Source organism: Notolepis coatsorum (assembly GCF_963971535.1).
Source record: "Notolepis coatsorum genome assembly, chromosome: 7".
Classification (NCBI taxonomy): domain Eukaryota; kingdom Metazoa; phylum Chordata; class Actinopteri; order Aulopiformes; family Paralepididae; genus Notolepis; species Notolepis coatsorum.
In genome coordinates, this window is record NC_140171.1 from 42,720,723 (window position 1) to 42,740,299 (window position 19,577).

The 19,577-nt window shown below is 41.8% G+C and overlaps 1 protein-coding gene across 3 annotated transcripts in view; it reads right to left on the reverse strand.

Moving 5' to 3' along the window:
* kdm4c (lysine (K)-specific demethylase 4C) overlaps positions 1-19,577 on the reverse strand; it is a 111,629-nt gene that overhangs the window by 90,263 nt on the left and 1,789 nt on the right. For 2 of the 3 annotated variants that reach the window (XM_084318960.1, XM_084318959.1), the window contains exons 2-5: positions 18,356-18,522; positions 16,828-17,003; positions 14,585-14,699; positions 9,954-10,147 (exon numbers count right to left, since the gene is read on the reverse strand). In XM_084318960.1, the coding sequence (XP_084175086.1) occupies positions 9,954-10,147; positions 14,585-14,699; positions 16,828-17,003; positions 18,356-18,499 (629 nt within the window). In that variant the 5' untranslated portion in view covers positions 18,500-18,522. Of the gene's footprint in view, positions 1-9,953; positions 10,182-14,584; positions 14,700-16,827; positions 17,004-18,355; positions 18,523-19,577 lie in introns of those variants that run through there. The other variant, XM_084318961.1, reaches the window with a different exon arrangement.

The window sequence follows — 19,577 nt, forward strand, 5'->3', positions numbered from 1 at the left end:
TTCGATTGCCAAAAAAAGCTTTGAAGGTCAGCCCTACGAGGATGTAATGTTATCTGTTCACCACGCCGCAGTAGTCGCAAGAGCACTCCAGAGTAGGGCTGCACGATTTTGGGAAATAATCTAATTGCGATTTTTCTGACAGATATTGCGATTGCGATTAAATTTGCGATTATAATTATTATAATTTTTAAGCAGCCCCACAGAGGTTTATTGTAAAATGCGGCTTGCATCTAGCCTACGTGGTGGGTCTGTTCGGGATACCGAGCCTGAAATTTTTTCTTTTTACCTGGGAACTGATACCGGTACCCAACGTAGGGCTGGGCGATATGGCCAAAAACGTTATCACGATAAAATTATAAAATTATTTTCATATAACTCGATATCGATAATTATCGTTGATATAATTTCTGTCAAGTTTAATTAACTTCTTATGCCCGGCGCCGATGGACGGGCTATTAATAGACTTGTTTTGCTGCTGCGAATGTCTCGAGTTGATGTCGTCATCAGTCCGCGCACGTTCTTCTACCCCAGTGCATAGATTATTATATTCCACCAGGGGGCAACCTACCGGATCATATGCATTATAAGAATGGAACACAGTTAGCCAGAGCAAGCGGTGTATCCCACGACAATGTACTAAAATCACCCTAAAATACTCCGTTCCGCCCCAATACATTGCAACGACGTCCACCGCATACCCCACACTACTCTAACCGTGGCCTCAGAATTCAAGCCACACACCCACTCAGCACGTAAACTATAAAATAGCGGCGTGCAAGCTAATTATCCTAGCCAGCCTTGTTTCCAATGTACTATCACCCTAAAATACTCCGTTCCGCCCCAATACATTGCAACGACGTCCAACGCATACCCCACACTACTCTAACCGTGGCCTCAGAATTCACGCCACACACCCACTCGGCACGTAAACTATAAAATAGCGGCGTGCAAGCTAATGATCCTAGCCAGCCTTGTTTACTACCCAGAGCCTTGTTTACTACCCAGAGGTGCACCGCGGGTCTCCTTCACTGTCGCCATCTCCTTCACTGATTGGTTGTTAGTGCGTGTGCTCATACTGCCCCTTTAAACTTATCCTTGCTAAGTTTCAGTTTCACTTCCAGAGATAATTTTACTTCACGACCAGACTGAACTAGAGAACAGATTACATATTACAACAATGGCAGAGGATTATTTGGATTTAAACACAGTGGAGCTCAAATGATCTGTCCGGAAAAGTAGGTTTCTTCTTTTTATTTGATTGTGCGCCTGTGAGTCCGGCGGGCCGCGGGGGAGAATGTTGATGTGTGTGTCGGCGACGCGCGTGTTTAACTTTCTTTCCATTGGTTTCATTTGGTTAATGTTATTGGGCGCACAAGAAAACGAAAGAAAACTGTAATAACCCTGCAGCTGTTCCAATTGTAAATGTGCCTTTCTCCTCCGTGCACTTTCACCGCTCTGAAGTCTGAACTCGGTGTGCCCGGCCACACACGCCGTTCTCGTACGGACCTCGCGAGTGCCTGCATGTGGGTGTGTTTGCGCTGTGGGGCGTATTCGTTGCATGGGTGCGCGTACCGCACCGTGACGGCCGTACCGTAAATTCACGGGACGAATACACGTACCGTTACACCCCTAGTGCACATACCACCAAAATCACACATTGGCCCATGCCTACTAGATGCAAAGGATATCGGTTGTCAAGCTGCTTTTGTATGTTGTAGTGTTGTCACTTTGATACAGATAGGAAAGGTAATGGAATATATTATTAGATGACAGAACATGGAAAATTCTTTATACAATTATTTAATTCATTATAATTGAAACTCTATTGAATAATAGTTAATACAATTATTCTGTTACAGCTACAACTGAGCTATAATTTATGTACATCAATATCTTCCTTTTGAATGAAATAGGTTCAGGAGAGAGAGAGAGATGTAGAGAGGGAGAGAGAGCGAGACATACACACAGATACAGATATTCTCAGCCCCACCCTTTCCTCTGAGTGTTCCCAGTGATGGCTTACTGCTGTATGTGCGTGTGTGTGTATGTGCGTGTACAAACAGGAACGGGACACACATCTGTGCAATAGCACACACCACCAAAGTTACTGGCTGGCCCAGTGTGCGTGTTATGTGTGTGTGTTATGTGCGTGTGCCAACTTCGCTAGCATTATCAGCCGTCAATATAACGTTATCCGCCTCAGTAACATTAGCTGCCTCGCCAGATTCCTCGTCTCTCTTTCGCTCAAAATAAAAATGAATGGGCTTCATGGCTGGCTGAATTTTTAGCGTTGTCCGATTCTGAATGTATAACTTGCCGTGACTTTCTTTTCCAGCGCGTACTGTGTTATCTATCGTGTCCTTTCTCTCGCATGAAACCAGCCGCGTCACCACAGGAAACTCTATTGTGATTGGAACGTTTATGCGGCTTGTGGAACTTGTCGTTTTTGAACGATTAGTAGCGGAGCGAAAAAAGCACTGCCGAGTTTGTAATCTTCACTCGCACACTATGCGAGTAAATTATTTTTCCGGTTCGCTTACACATATTTTTAGGGGCAAATGCGAGTGAAATGCTGGCACTGTAGAGCATATATAATTAGTAAACTGTCTGGGCCTTTTTTTGTCCCCCTTAAACTGATTTGAGGGCATTTGGTCCATTTTCGAGGGCATTTTGCCCCAAGCCCCCGTTAATTTAGAACCCTGGAAAACAGCGTGGCAGTCAATGAGTTAAATATCATTACCTATCGATATTGGACCTCATTCAATAACATTCTCGTAAGTTTCCTTGTAAGAAGTTCGTAAGAGGAAACCTACAATAGTCCTCCTCCGGATACCTGAACGCGTGGAGAGTTGCTCGTAAGTGGCCAAAATTATCGCAGCTGCATCCCATGAATGAAGAACGTCACTCATTCCTAAACTGAAAGCGCATTCTCTTACACCTGAATTTGCATACAGAAATGCGCCGCCAGCTCCTTATAAGGTATGCAAGGACTGTGTGCAAACTGATTCAACAGCTCCTTATAATGGAAGGGAGAGGCTAAGTATTGCACTTGGGTTGTGAGAAAGCAATTTGCGACTGATCAAAATTAGATTAGATTAGATTCAAATGTATTGTCATAATACAGCACAAGTACATTACAATGTACTAATAGTAATAAACTATATTTATAATATATATTATTAAATTGTGGCAGATATCATCCCCGTTCTATGGCTACGTGGAGGAAGGGAGATACTACTGCCACGGGCAGAGGAGAATCAATTAGGGAGCTGATTAGGACTGATAGAACACACCTGTGCACCACGTGATCACCCACACACACACACACACACCCACCAGACACACATAACATAAAACCCTAGGAAAGACAGAGTAGAGTTGAGTGCAGAGAGAGAGAGAGGACTGGACTGTTATCAGACTACTCTAATTGCCCATTGGACTGTTGTGCTTCTATTCAATAAATATCTTTGAAATTGTGCTTGTGTGGACACTTGAATTAGTTTGTTTTGAACCGTGTCGAGCCTGAACACCACCGGCTCGTCACAAAATATATAGCCTACATGAAAGGAATGGGGTGTGCCGAGAGCAGAATGTAGATGTGTCCATTCTATTCCACTATAGCTATATCTGCGTGATTAAGTTTAGTTCTTATTCATTTATTTATTCACTAATTTGCAGTGTTCGTGCTTTTATAAAAATAAATATATTTATTTATTAATATTATTTTATTGATGACTATAAATGTAAAACGTAATTTTTTTAATGATACAAATATTGTCGTATTTATTATTAACCCTTTCTCTGCCACGCTTATATCCATCCTTATACCATCCTCTGCCTGCTCTATTTGTCTATGGAGATGTTCCCCTTCTTTGCAGGGCTATAACTTTTTTAATTGTATTGCTAAATTGACATTACTATGGCCCATTCAACATCAAGTATCTATCGTTTAGGATGTAGCAACGTTCTACTTTTTCATTCACACATTCATACTAAAATATGGTCTAAAGTATAAATATCTTTTTATCGTTTTCTGCAGCATTCCATAGAACGTGAGTTATAGACATAAATACATATATTAGATCATCAAATGTAGTTTGATACCGATTGACGTCAGATTAAAAATTTCAATTGTACAAGGTCCTAAACGTCATGCCTCATCATCTGCTGGTGACCGGAGGGGGGGGGTTATAAGTCCGTGGCCGACGTTAAATAATTTATGTAGTATGGGTGATATGTTGATCGGAGAAGTTTGTATGTATAATGATAATCAAACACGCTGAAACTCACTGCAGCTTCCTCGTAGCGTTGGGCGATCAGCGTGGAGCAGAAAGTTCGCTATTATCGGATGTTGATATATGCGATCCACTTCGAGGTTGTATAATACTATATACGTCCAAATCATGTTGTTTATCGAGTTATTGGCAACGGTTCGCTATCCAGTTTATCAAGTCGGAGTCCCGCGAGCGCTAGCGAGTGGCCGGACGAAATATGGGTGAGCACCACTTCCGGCCGCTCACTTCCGGTTTTGGCACCTCGCCGATCGGCCACCAGATGGCGGTCTTGCACTGTTGGAGAGTTGAGAGGAGATCAACAGCAAGTCTCAAGTCTCCGTGGGTGAAATATTATTGCCATGACAGATTTTTGAAATATTGATCTCAAAGACGCTGTACGACGTCATTGGCAGATTACGCATGGCGAGGAATGACGTCTAAAGTCGTCCTTGGCGATTAAAGGGTTAATATAATTATTTGTGTCAACGTAAACACAATCACCAACGATTTCTCCCAAATGAAGAACACGGGCGCACACCAGTCTGTCCGATGTAGGACTGCCTTTCCGTGCTCATAAATCCTGCTCTTAGCTACGAGCAAATCCCAGAGAAGGAACCGTTCGAGAATGCCAAAATCGCCCCGAAAAGCTTGTAAGTGGAGTTGGGATGAAATTTGCTCATAACTTTTCCCGTAAGTACGTTCGTGAATGAGGACCATAGTCTTTCAATGGAAAATTACATTGCTGTTCATTGCGGTGGACACCAATTCTATATAATATAGTGTGTCTCTGGTAACACTAGTACTGTTAATCAAGGACCATCTTTGATCAATACTAACTAGCATTAGCTGTAACATTTGGCAGCCGACAGAGCTCTAATGTTTGGTAGCAACATGTTAGTGCTAACATTTGCTAACAGCCAAAGAGGATGCTAGACTCCTTGCATTGTGGGATTGATGGACAATTTCTAATGGCTTCAAACATAGCTACTTGAAATGGGAATCGGACTCTGTGTCTGCCCTGCATTTGTATAAAGGTTGCTTTACTACAGAGTAAAATGAGCTCACAACCAGTTCTATACATATTATAGGCTTGATTCTCTTACCGGTCCCGAGGCCGGCCCTGGGCCCGGGGAAATTTATCTGATAGACTTTAACTTGAGGGCCTTTATTTTCCTTAGAGTGAGAGTGATACAGTGAGAGCTGGCTGACCGCTCCCGAATCGAATTAATCATCCTATCTGGCGAGGTCGGGGACGGAGAAGACGACTGAATTTGATTCTAAAACAGGTAAGACAAGCCCAATAGATCAGGAGGTAGACCAACACCAACAGAAAGAATATCTTGGTGAGGTGCAGGTAACAGCACCATATGAAGTGGATGGAAATATTTTGTTCACTTTCTGCTGCTTTAAAATAATTAGTTTACATTTGTGCTTTGAAAGCAGGTTTAGCAGTTCAGACTGAGAAGAAGTCTAAATAGAAACAGCTTATTCTGCTGCTTTCCCAGATTCCCACTGCACCGAAAAGCCGACTTAGTAAGAAAACTTACAAAAATTTTGCTGGGGCCCAAAAATACAGCAATGGGGCGGACGCCGAGCCGGGCTTGGACAGAACCTGCACAGGCTCTGGTAGGGCTTGGCTTGTTTTTCTGGGCCCGATATAAACTCTAATGCATATCGTCAGGCCAGAGAAATAGCCCTAAACTACTGTGCATGCTCAGAATCAGCTTTGGACGTTACTGGTGCGACATTAGCGGACAGACATTAACAGACAGATAATACAATAAAGTGGTGGAGTAAAGTCAAATTAAATATGAGCTTTGCTTTACAAAGGACAACACAACACAAAAAAAGGCAGAGCGTCAGACAACGCCAGTCAAAGGTTGCCACTCCTACCAAACACACACAAGGAGGGGGGGTGACTGGCTACTGGCCACCTGGCAAAAGAGAGAGTGGGAATAGGCAGACAATCGAGGTCTGCCTATTGCGAACATGCAAGCTCTCTAACCCCTGTCCCGGTCTCTCTGTGAGTGGATGTCTCAAGTGATAGTGTGTCGATATACAGGTATACAGCCAGCCCTGGTCGCGTCCCCGTTGGGCCTGTCAAGGTGGTGTGATCTTCCCTGTGCCGTCCTTGATGTGGCAAACAGCATTGACTGCAGTGGCTATTCTACCTCAAACCGCATCCGACTACCACAGGCGCGATGGATCCGCTCTACGTCGCCCTCAGTTGACCGTAGGGCTGAGCCCAAACGTTTGAACTTTCGTTCGTTACGTTGGCGTTCGAATTCTAAATAATTTCTCTCTTTTTTTTTTTTTTTAGTTAGTCGTTCCTCATCTTCATTGGGGAAAGTCTGGGAGTGTTGCATATATGGATTTGATGGTGTTTTTTGTTCTGGATCTATTGTGATGTTTCTTCTTGCTACGGAAAAAGTTATGGGTTTATGGGAAATGTGGTCCTATCGTGAGAATTAGGCGACCAATTGTTTCAGCAATGGTCTCATTTGATTTCTTTATATATATATTATATAAATATATTTCTGACAATCATATATTTTGTATATTATGTTATGCGCATACCAAGCGTGTGTGTCACTAGAGGGTTTGATAGGCAGCTTGCTCGTTCCAATCATTTGACATGGTTGTTTGTTTGATTGGATGTCGTTGTTTTAGCTCCTGCCCCTTACCGCAATGACAGATTTGCTTCATTTCGGTGTCAAACTTATTTTTTCTTTTTAGTACTATCAATTACTGTTGAGATATAATAAGAAATCTAAAATGTTGGCTATTGATTCTTCAATGTTGCTTTGCGGTGGAATTCCCATATCAATAATACAGTCGGCCGTTGGAATATCATGTGATTTTGCATGCGTAAGCAGATATGATAATGTGTCAATATAAAACCAATTCATTGCGTCTATTATAATAATAATTTGTTCGCCTTCAATCCATTGTTCGGGACCAACAGGAATAAAGTACATTAGTACATGGTAGATGGGAATACATGATGGGAGGGGGGAGTGAGGTCATAGGCAGACCCCATCTATTATTTTTTTTTAACAATCACATTGTGCTGAAGTGTTTTGACATCCATTCTTTGTGGCCACCCTACCTCATTAGAAATCCTCAACTTGCTCCTTGGACGTTTTAATAACCACTAAATTCCTTAGAGAAATCATCACTACAGCAGAGACAAGCATCCTAGATATAACAGCTCCCTGGCCACAAGCATTTTTCAGTATTTTAAAAACAGTATTTCAACCCCTAATTAATTGATTCTCAACAAATTTATTTTATGAGGCTCAGCAGCATCTTTGAGAAACTTTTCCAGTACATAAACAGCCCTTCTTAACTCTTTAGATGCCAGACCCGGTGATAGTCGGGTTATCTCGCCGACCGTTCAGCGCCAGACCCGAGTATAGTCGGGTTTTCATCGTTATTTCTTTTATTCGATATCTCCATTCATTACAGGCACACAGACTTGGGGTTAACATGGGGAATCATCTGAGAATGCCAAAGTGCAATACCGGCCGCATCCACCCAGGTGGCAGTATCGAGCACCCTAGGAAACATTATATCTTGGCATGTGCGTCGATCAAATGTCTCCGGGCCCGCTTTTCTTTGTCGGGCGAGGCGGGCGGGTATCCCCATCCCATTGAGAAGCGTCAAATGCCTCCGATGCATCTGTTGTGGTGGATTATGTACACCGGTACTTGGACTCATGATCAGACAATTGGAATATTCTTTTTGGGGTACCTCCTAGTGAAGGTAAGGATTAAATTATATCAATCCTGCTTTGATCCAACCATGATTTCACCTCGATCGCAACGTGTGTCTGTAACGTTACTCCACAACGTATGCCGTTGATGACGATCAAAGCATCAAAAAACGACCCCCCTTTCATGCATTCATGATGAAACATAATACCTATTTTATATATTTGATTTGGAAATAGTAGCGTGTCCAGGCGAGAAACGGCAATGCTTTTTAGTGAAAATCACATTTTACTGTATATCGTCGTTTTCTGGGATTAGACAGGATCACTAAAACGATATTCATATTCACCACGGTATAACACGCAAACACTTTGACAAAGATTTTTATTATTTTTCATATATTGAACGATAGATAGGTGATGTCAAATGGGCCATAGTATTGTATCCATAGCTATAATATAGAATATATATATAGCCCTGCAAACAACACCACTTATTCCTATCTTTTAGAGCATTGGCGTGGTAAGAACAAAGATGCTCTAGGCTTCCGGCGCTGATTGAGTTAAAATAACAGGTTCACAGTATTTTTTAACCCAGGCTCTATTTACACTTGGCTCGCCAACGGTTCAGCGCCATAAAAGTATATATACAGGTTTTTAGGTAGTTTTTTCTTTTATTCGATCTTAATATCAATATTACACTCACAGACCTATATGTTACGAGTGAAAGCCATCTAGAGACCCAAAAAGTGCAGTACCGGCCAAAACCTGCTAGGCGGCAGTATCGAGCACGCTTGAAACCCTGTTCCAGGCCATGTGTTACATCTAAAACCCTCCAGGTGCATAATTTCTGTTCAGGCAAGTCTAGCGGTTCACACTATAACTTGGAAACACGTCCAATGCCCCTCGATGGATAAGTTGGGCCACATTATGTCCGGGACCAGATGGACATCAATACTGGAAATCGCGATCAGACAGTTGGAATATTCTTTTTGGAATAAGCCCGATCTAAGGTAAGGAACATCCGACGTCAATTCCAGCTTGATCATGCAATGATTTCATACCGATCAGCCCGATCAGCGTGTGTGGTGTTAAAACGAAAGCAGTTACTGGCGATCAAAGAATAAAAAAACTAGCCCCCCCACCTTTGATGCATTCATGATGAAACATAATACCTATTATATACATTTGATTTGGGAATAGTAGCGTGTCCAGGCGAAAAACACCAACGACTTTAGTATAATTCACATAGCGCCCCATTACGCAGCTTTCTGGAATTAGACAGGATCATTCTGAAACTATACAATATTCACCACGAGATAACTCGCAAACGAATTCATGAACAAATTTATTCTTTTTTTGCATCTTGGACAGAAGATAGTTACTGTCAAATGACCATAGTTGTATCCATAGCTATAATATAGAATATAGATATAGCTCGGCAAACAACGTGACGCACAGTGAAAATAGGCTCTAGATAGCTGGTGCTCTAGCTACGAGGATAAGGCTAATCCCTGGTGCTGAATGTGTTAATGATCGCTTTGGTGTTGAGAACCTTGGCATCCTCTCACCAGGCTCCAATACAGTTGGGTGTTTTAGCCTTCAAAAACCATGATACAGTACATCTTTCCAAAACAGGAAGCTCACAGTATAAATCAGATGCATGCTGTATGTTCTACTGAAGAAATGGTTGCTAAGCGTACATCGTATCAAAGGTTTTAATGAGTTTCAATACTCAAGCAATCTGTGGAATTATGGCCTGTACTACTCAACATCATGCCAGGCAATGTTTTTCTTAAAAAAGAAAAAAATGAAACCGTCCTTTAACAAAATATCCTACACACTAACCTCTATTCCTACATATAAAACCTAACACAGCACTTATATAGTTGTGTATACAGTCGCTATTCTGTACGTTTATGTCTATAGTCTGGAAAAAAACACCAAAAGCCCTATCCCCTACTCACCAGGACTTGGGCTCTCCGAAGTGTAGATAGTTGATACTGTAGAGGTCCATGTCCTCCGTGTGCCAGGCGAAGGAGGTCTTCCACATCCCGAAGTAGAGGTAGGGCGTGTTGACCCCCTGGATGGACACCCCGCAGTCCTCCTCAATGACATCCAGGATGGAGTTCAGGTGGCCGATGTTCCACTCGTCCACGTCCTGGGATGAACAGCAACAGACAGAGAAGCTGTATCTAAGATTTAATTTTAAAACAGAAGTTCACCCTAAAACGAAATTCACACTAGGGCTAAGACAGAGATATAGGAGTGAACCGCTATGTTCAGCCTGTCAGCAACACGTGGCAAAAAGAGACGCAGATGGAGAGGTAGAGCTCCTCAAAACAATATCAGGACAAACGCATGTCTCCTGTTGCGTGCTTCAGTGTTTTTGTTCCAATACAACTTACCTAGACATATTGAGATATCTGACACTGTTCTTATTTTCAATAACATTGCAGTTTGAGCAGTTTGTTTTAGTTTTCCCATCTCATTTTTAGATTTAATTAAATTTTTATTTGTTCCATTCACAGCAATGCACAGTTCTACAAAAGCACTACAGCATTATTTCCTAATAAAAGCACCTCCCAATTTGCACATTCCATGAGCGAAAAGGAGAAAGAATCTTATTTTTCCTGTCCCTTACTCAAAACAATAAATAAAGAATAGAAATAGATAGTCTGTCAATTACACATATTTAACAATCAATACTTAACATGAAGAAAAACAAAAAAATAGTCACTTTATAAAGTCTCTTAAAAAAAGGTTTTACACCACATACTGAAATAGATTGAGAAATTTGCAAATCAGTAACAACAATGATTGAAAACAACAAGACTAGGAGAAGGAAGAAAAGAGAACGATAGGGAAAGACAGAACGGAAGGCAGACAGGGCACACAAAGAACATGGTTTCCATTATCCAGTAATTACTGTTGTTTTTAACATAATTCCAGAGTGGGCCAAAGTAGCCTGCTTGATCCCAGTCTCCAATGTGCCAGCTTCTCTGTAGCAGAGCTGCTGTGTGTGTGTGTGTGTGTGTGTGTGTGTGTGTGTGTGTGTGTGTGTGTGTGTGTGTGTGTGTGTGCGTGCGTGTGTGTGTGTGTGTGCGTGTGTTGTCCGTGGTCCTGAATTGGACAGTGAATCTCGGGAGGATACTTTAATTCTCCATTTATTTCACTCCACTCCCGTCACGGGGGAAAAGGTTCAATCTTAAAATGTAAAAAAAAGAAAAAAGATAAATATATATATATATTTTTTTATAGATTTTGCTTTTGTTGCTGGTTGATTCTCCTCAGCTTCTCTCTGGTACTATAAGAGAAAATAAATATAACACTTTTAAAACCCTTTGTTTATCTTTAGATCACACATAACTAATAATCCATAATAACTAAATGATATAATCTTAGAAATTAAGTAAAGTTAATAGTACTGCGTGTTAAGCATAACAGATTGATTGATTGCTAATTGTATTCAGATTGCAGAATGGGTACAATACAGTACAGCTCAATACACACAATTGTTAAGGGGATGCAGACCAGAGAAAGACTTTTGTCTTGTTTACATCAGGGTCCCCCATTTTCAATTCATCATAACATGACATTTAAAAAATAAATATTTTTTTTTAATCAAATTTAATTAATTTATTACCTTTTTTCAACTGCAAAGTAAAACTTTGTCAACATGTTTTAGCTAATAAAATAAAGTTCAGTCTGTTCATCTCACTTCAATCATTTTTATTGCAGAACATGGTATTTTCTCAAGCAGACAGATGTAAACGCTGTAATCTGTGTCGCATGTACCTGACAAACTGAACTGTTTGTATTAGTCATATTCCAACTTAACTGAATGCACATGTGTGTGGACTACTGTACTATTACAGGTATTGAAATGAACAATGCAACTTCCTTATACAAAAGTTATTATATTTTTATTTTTTTATGAATAATTAAATATCGATATTGCGGGAAATGAGTATTGAAACCGTTTTAAATATTCAGAATCGATATGTATAGAAAAATCGATATTTTTGACAACACTACCGCGTGCCGTTGCCTGGCTATTATTACAACACAGACAGCGGCTTGTAGACAGCTCTCAGTTTATTGAACTCAACTCAACAACACAGGCAACAGTCAGAGTCTTCCGTCACAAACATTATGGCTACGCTAGTGAGTCTATTAACCCTTTAATCGCCAAGGACGACTTTAGACGTCATTGCTCGCCATGCTTAATCTGCCAATGACGTCGTACAGCGTCTTTGAGATCAATATTTCAAAAATCTGTCATGGCAATCATATTTCACCCACGGAGACTTGAGACTTGCTGTTGATCTCCTCTTAACTCTCCAACGGTTCAAGACCGCCATCTGGTGGCCCATCGGCGAATCACCAAAACCGGAAGTGACGCGCCGGAAGTGGTGCTCACCCATATTTCGTCCGGCCACTCGCTATCGCTAGCGGGACTCCAGCTTGATACACTGGATAGCGATCCGTTGCCAATAACTCGATAAACAACATGATTTGGACGTATATAGTATTATACAACCTGGAACTGGACCAACTAGATCAACATCCCATAATAGCGAACTTTCTGCTCCACGCTGATCGCCCGCCCCCCCCCCCCCCCCCCCCCCCCTCCCCTCCGGTCACCAGCAGATGATGAGGCATGACGTGTAGGACCTTGTACAATTGAAATTTTTTATCTGACGTCAATCGGTATCAAACTACATTTGATGATCTAATATTTTTTTTGTATCCATTTTTTCTATATTTTTCTCCCATCCCAATTTCGTATCATCCAATTCAACCCTCCCCCGTCACGGACGCTGTTTCTTGCCTCCCACAAGCCGGCTGCAATGTGGACTAAGTCATACATAGCACAAGTCCCCTCCGGTACTTGAGGTAACAGCAGTCGCATCTTTTCACCTGCGCAGCTCGATCTCTCAGTGGCGAGGAGTAACGCGTGGGAGGCTCACGCTGCCCCCGACACTTCCTGATTCTACTGCGCAGGCGCACCAACCAACCTGTAGGAGTCGCTGTCCACAACGCCCGATCCCCACCCTTCAGTTTCCCTCCCCGTAATACGGCCAATGTGTATTACTGTGGACGACCAGCTAAACTGAAAGCAAATGTGGAGCGCTGGGCTCGAACTGACGAGCCCAGCATCTCCAGCATTTCGTGGCGAGTGCCTTGCCCACTACGCCACGTAGCCGCCCATTTGATGATCTAATATATGTATTTAGGGCTATAACACGTTCTGCAGAATGCTGCAGAAAACGATAAAAACATATTTATACTTTAGACCATATTTTAGTATGAATATGTGAATGAAAAAGTAGAACGTTGCTACATCCTAAACGATAGATACTTGACGTTGAATGGGCCATAGTAATGTCAATTTAGCAATACAATTTAAAAGGTTATAGCCCTGCAAAGAAGGGGAACATCTCCATAGACAAATAGAGCTGGCAGAGGATGGTATAAGGATGGATATAAGCGTGGCAGAGAAAGGGTTAACACTTTCAGTGCCAGCCATAACGTTGATTAATGTCCTTGGATGCCAGCATCCACTTCAATGATAGCGTTAAAAATGCATAATCTATGTTTTAAATTATGGCTATGTGTCTAATCTGCCCGTCGCTTATCAATGACTTGTTTGCAGCGAACATTGTCGAAACGGATTTTATTAATTTATTTTTTTAAACCGGTTTATATCCTTTTTATAGCATTTCGAAAAGCTATCGTTCTCTCAAAAACTTCAGGAAAATAGAAAGATTCTGTCATAAACAGCATTTATTGGAATATTCTCGAATACACTAGACACGTTGTCATTTGTCGGCCTATTTATGAATAGTTTTCAAACAAACGCTAGATTATCGATAGTATATGTGTACTTATGCACATTATAGAAGCGAGCTGAGAAATCGATTCTCTTATTTCCTCAACAGCACACACACACACACATACGGGACACGCTGTTTTCTCAGTGAAAACAGCTCTGATTATCTTAAAACTGGTAACATAAGACTCCTTACCTTAGATCAGATGTTCTCCAAAAAGATTATTCCAATTCCTGATCGCCATTCCAAATATCGATCGGGTTTATTGATTGATTATTGGCTGCTGTAAATATATATTCCAGGCTGCTTTCCATCTTGCGATCACTTCCCTCTTGATCAGACGGCTCGCCAGCATAGTGGAGCCAGTAGGCTCCCCCTCCACACATCCACCAGTCTAATCGAATGGCCTGCAGTTACACAGGGATAGACGATAGGGGGCGGTATTTTCCCATCGGAGCTCCTAGAGGGGCTGCTGTACCAACGGGAGACTCGGTTGATGAAATATGAATTCAGATTGCTAATAAAAAAATCAACTGACAATTCGCGTCGGTGGCACTCAACGGGGGCATGAAATAATGAGATAACACGTCTGTGGCACACAAAGTGTTAATGGGACTGTTTTTAAACTCAATAAACAGACAATATTTGAAATTCTAAATTTCTCCCATTTTGTAGAGGTCCATGTCCTCCCAGGGCACGTGGACTGGCACCAACTTATTTTCCAACAGAAATCCTGACAGAGAGAGAGAGAAGACACTCACCTCGTCATAGAGACTCCCACTGACATCAGCTCCATATATGGGCGAGACAAAGGTGAGGTTCCTCCAATACTTCCTCTCCAGGTCTTCATAGTTTAGGTAGCGAGGTGTACAGTACCTATGAAGGGGACAGGGGTGAAGGGGACCAGACATTAGTAGAGATCTTCAACAGCATGTTACTGTGAGTGACCTATATATTAGGGACATTTTTAACATACTATTTCAGGTACGTTCCACATCTTTATCAAGCATTCTCATTCCCTGTGCACCTGAGGGGAAATATGAATCACCCGCCCTATAGTCTCTTACAACAGTAAATAGGGCTAAATCCACAAAGAATGGATTGCACGGAGCAAGTTGCACCCTTACTTAAAATTCATTATGAATTGAAAATGGGGGACCCTGATGTAAACAAGACGAAAGTCTTTCTCTAGTCTGCATCCCCTTAACAATTGTGTGTATTGAGCCGTACTGTATTGTACCCATTCTGCAATCTGTTAATGCAATTTTCATTCAATCAATCACTGTGCAGATTGATTAATTGAATGAACATTTTATTAACAGATTGCAGAATGGGTACAATACAGTACAGCTCAATACACACAATTGTTAAGGGAATGCAGACTAGAGAAAGACTTTCGTCTTGTTTACATCAGGGTCCCCCATTTTCAATTCATAATGAATTTTAAGTAAGGGTGCAACTTCCTCCTTGCAATCCATTCTTTGTGGATTTAGCCCTAAGTCTCTTACAACAGTAAAGGGCTCTACATGCTCGAGCAACTGCGAAGCGACTGCGACACAACTGCAACACAACATGGTTGCAGATGTCGCAGAGGGTGTTGCGAGGATGTTGCGTACCTATCACAGAAATCGAACCCGAGCAACTGCAACACAACCATTGCGTTGATTGGTTGGTTAGTGAATGGGGGGCTGTAATATAATGGTTCCGCAGGCAGGAATACTATCCTCGATAGTTAACGTAATTTATACAAATGGAAGTATTGATTTCTTCGTAACGAATCATTCAAAAAATATAGTCAACTGGAATATGTTAGTTTTTTACACATATGTTGGATTATGTAATTGGTTTGTCACGACAAACCAATAAAAAAAATCGCGAATTAACTGGTGATTATCCTATAGCCCTAGTTATATGTACATTTCAAGTTCAACAAAGTGGAGCTGCATAGCATATGCCTTCAAATCCTCTTACCTTGACAATTAAAAGCCTTCACAATTTAGTAAACAGTATTCCCATGGCTGGTGTTGATATTTTACGATGCCAGCTTGTGAGAATTCGTTGTAGCCAGCCAGCTAGCGTTGATGCTATTCAATGCCATCATACCCAACTAACGTTAATGCCATTCCGAATTTATTAACATAGCTACAACACACAGTAACGTTAATATAATTACATGCATCATTGTTTACAATGAACGGGTGGGGCTAATCGAAAGGACTGGACACAGGGACAAGTTAAACAGCAATCAATTAATTTAATACAACAGCAACAGGTAGTTTTGAGCTGCATTTTCGTGCCTACGACCACGCCACAGGGATATATGGTTTTGATGAGCTCTCTCTCCTGCCGATTAAAATCAGAAGCTCTTCCTCGAGTGCCTGTAGCTGCCTGTAGCTGCCTGCATTTGCACAACGGCGTCCCATACCTGCTGCTAGCTAACGTTAAAACTAACCTAAAGTTAGTTGTTAATGTTCACCAACAATCTCAACATTTGTATTTAGCGTCAGCTCAAAAACACTGAACCGGCAGCAGCAATAATACTTCCGGTCAGGGGGGGGGGGTTCAAAATAAAAGAGCGACGTCTAAAACACCGGAAAGACGTTTATTTTGTTGCAGAAGCATAAAGGCAGTGTCTGCAACATTGTTGCGTTGTCGATGTTGTGTCGCAGTTGCTCGAGCATGTAGAGGCCTTAAGTCTGACTAATTAAATGATGGGAGCAGATGTAATAGGTTGTCCGTTTGCAACATGTAGTGGCGTGTAACAGAACACTCATCAACCTCACTGAATAATAAAGAATAAATAATAATATTTGCATTCGGGGAGGGGGGTAGTCGACTACAGTATCTGCACATTTCGGCCAATCAAAGTCGACTGTACAAATCCTTAGTCAGGGACAGGCCTATATCCTACAAGTAAGAGTAATTTACTTTATGTTGGGTTGTATTATTATTTTTCAATCAACTTAATTTCACAACCAGCCCAAAACAAATGCATGATACGAACATGTCACTGTTGGCCAGTCGTCTGAACTCCTGCACATTGAGGGCCTTCTTCTGGATGTTGTACTGGGTGAAGAGCCCCGATTGCCCGGCTACCATCTGCTGGATAGGAGCATGGATGAGCAGCTCATCTATGTCATCGTAGGTTCGACGAGGCTTCCAACCCTTAGGAGGAATCACCTGGGGGGAAAAAAACACTTTTAGGCCAATGTTGAAATAACACATGGACACAAATCCTTAGGTCTGACAATAGAGACATGTTGGGAAAACCTTGCTCGGGAGAAAGAGTTAACTTCCTTCATCAGTAGCTCCCTGGTGAGCTTCTCAGTGACTGACTACCCACTCTCTTTGGATGACAGCTGGAATTAAATGGGTGCTCAGACACTCTCAGTGCTACTGCCTTAGTGTTCTGGACCAAGCAAATAACACCACTCTTCTTCTGTGATTCGGGACAACTTGCCTCCAACATGGTGTAATGGCATTGTATTGAGAACTATTTCCCTCTAATGCTCTTCAGGAAGCACTTATACATCTTACATTGGTAGTTAATGCAAGTAAAACTAAATGCATGCGGTTTGCTAGAGCCAGAAATATTGAATATAATGGTTTGCATGTAGCCCACTGTGAGTGGTTCTAGCATTGAGACGGTCACAAATAGCTTGGCATCGATGAGATTTACATTTAAATACCATATAGACAACCTTGCCAGCAGGTTGTGACAGAAAATTGGCTTCTTGTACAGAAACAGAACCAGCTTTATTTTTTTATTAGTAGGAAAAGGATTGTTGAAGCAGTTTTCTTATCAGTCTTGGACTATGGTGATGTGATTTATAGACATGCTGCTGCTTCCACTCTTAAACCACTCGACGTCACTCTGTATGATACTCACCACTGTCTCCTGTATAATACGGTTGGTTTGTCTTGTAGAGAGGTGCAATAATGATATTTATGAAAAACACATCGACTTCAATTAGGCTAATTTGTACTAAGCTAACTTGCAGACGGATTGCTTTCTACTGAATGCACAGAGAGGAAATGAGTATCTACCTCGTTGTCGGACTCTCCTTGTCAGACTCTGGAGAAGACAGTAAATGCATTTCCCATAATGTTGGCGTGTTCCTTTAAAGAGAAATACTCCTCCAACCTATGCACAGTTCAAAACCATGATCAGCTGATGTCCTTAGTTTTCATCTTGTTGCGTTACTACTTTTAATTGTAATTGTCTTGTTTATTTTAACTGTCTGTTTACTTGGCATAAATAAGGGCAACCTCAATGGCCTAGAAGCTCTAAATAAAGGTTTGATGATGATGATGATGATGATGTATTCCCAGCACAGTACATACAAGGGAAGGGCAGCTTGTATTATCACAAGTAGCAGCTATTCTTACCACATACAGTATGGCAATATTTGATACTATAAATTAAATGTATAATGCTTTTGTGTATAGAATGTTGGAGTGGTGGTTAATAGCCTAGTCATGCATGCATACAAAATACATAGAACCCCCCCCCCCCCTCTCTACACACACACCTTAGCTAGGCCTGCACGTTGTGCCCCCTGAGACTCCATGTAAACCAGGTACTGGTTGAAGTCCTTGAACTCTTCCATTGTGGGCCTGAAGGTCATGATCTTGCAGGTGGGGTTTGCAGGGGTGAACACCTCTGCCCCCGCCATCCTGGTGCCTCACCTGATAGAGCCTGCAGAAGGAGATCATGCAGGAAGAGACGACTAAGATTAGGCTCTGTCTGCTTTAGACCAAAATATGAGTAAACTACTATGGAGACAATTTTACACAATGTATACATAGCCTAACTAACTAGTGGTGGCCGCATCCACATACTGTACATTTGATTAGTCAATGTGTCATTACAATCAATCCTGAGTCTACAATGTGTATGGTGGAGTGGTACATAGAAAATTAAAAGTTCATAATTGTTTTTGTCGACAGTTGTGGAGTCTGTATGACAAGACTGGGTAAGCAGGTGGTCAGCTTAACTCATTGAACGCCAAAAACAAGTATTCTCGTTTTTCAAAGCCAACCGTTGGCCGCCCAAAACGTAAATACTTGTTTAAAAAAAGTTTATTCTAAACAGTCCGCCGGACCTTCTTGTGTGAGCTCTGTGTGAATTGGAATTAGAATGACGATCGAATCCTGATAGGTGGCAGTACCTTTTGATCTGGGCTAGTTTACTGTGGGGAAGGGGGTTGCTCACTCACTGCTGGCCAGAGTCGTCGTAGCCACTAGCCTGCGGACTGTCTATGCAATGGCGAGCGAACTATTGGAGATTATTATGAAGAGGACAAAACGATCACACTTATGGATGATAAGGTGCGTTTTCACCAGACTACATTGGACTCAGCACTTCTGGTATATCATAAAAATACTATTCAAACCGGCCGAGCATGTAACATCTGTTCACCGCTCCGCGGTAGTCGCCGACACTAGAGTTGAGAGCACTCCAGACTAGGGGCAAATAACGTTCGGCAATGGCGCTCGCCTAGACGAGCGAATTATTGGAGATTATTATGAAGGACAAACGGTGACGATCCATCCATAGCATAAGGTGCGTTTTCACCAGACTATGTTGGATTGTAGTATTTTCGAACATGCTGTTTGGATGTAACGATAACGTTATCTGTTGGGCACTGCCAGGGCCAACTAACGTTATTTATTGTTCTGACCCAAGACACTTCGGAGCAAGAGTGGACAGGGTTTTGGTGGACCTGCTGACAAAGGTAACGTCTATTTTAC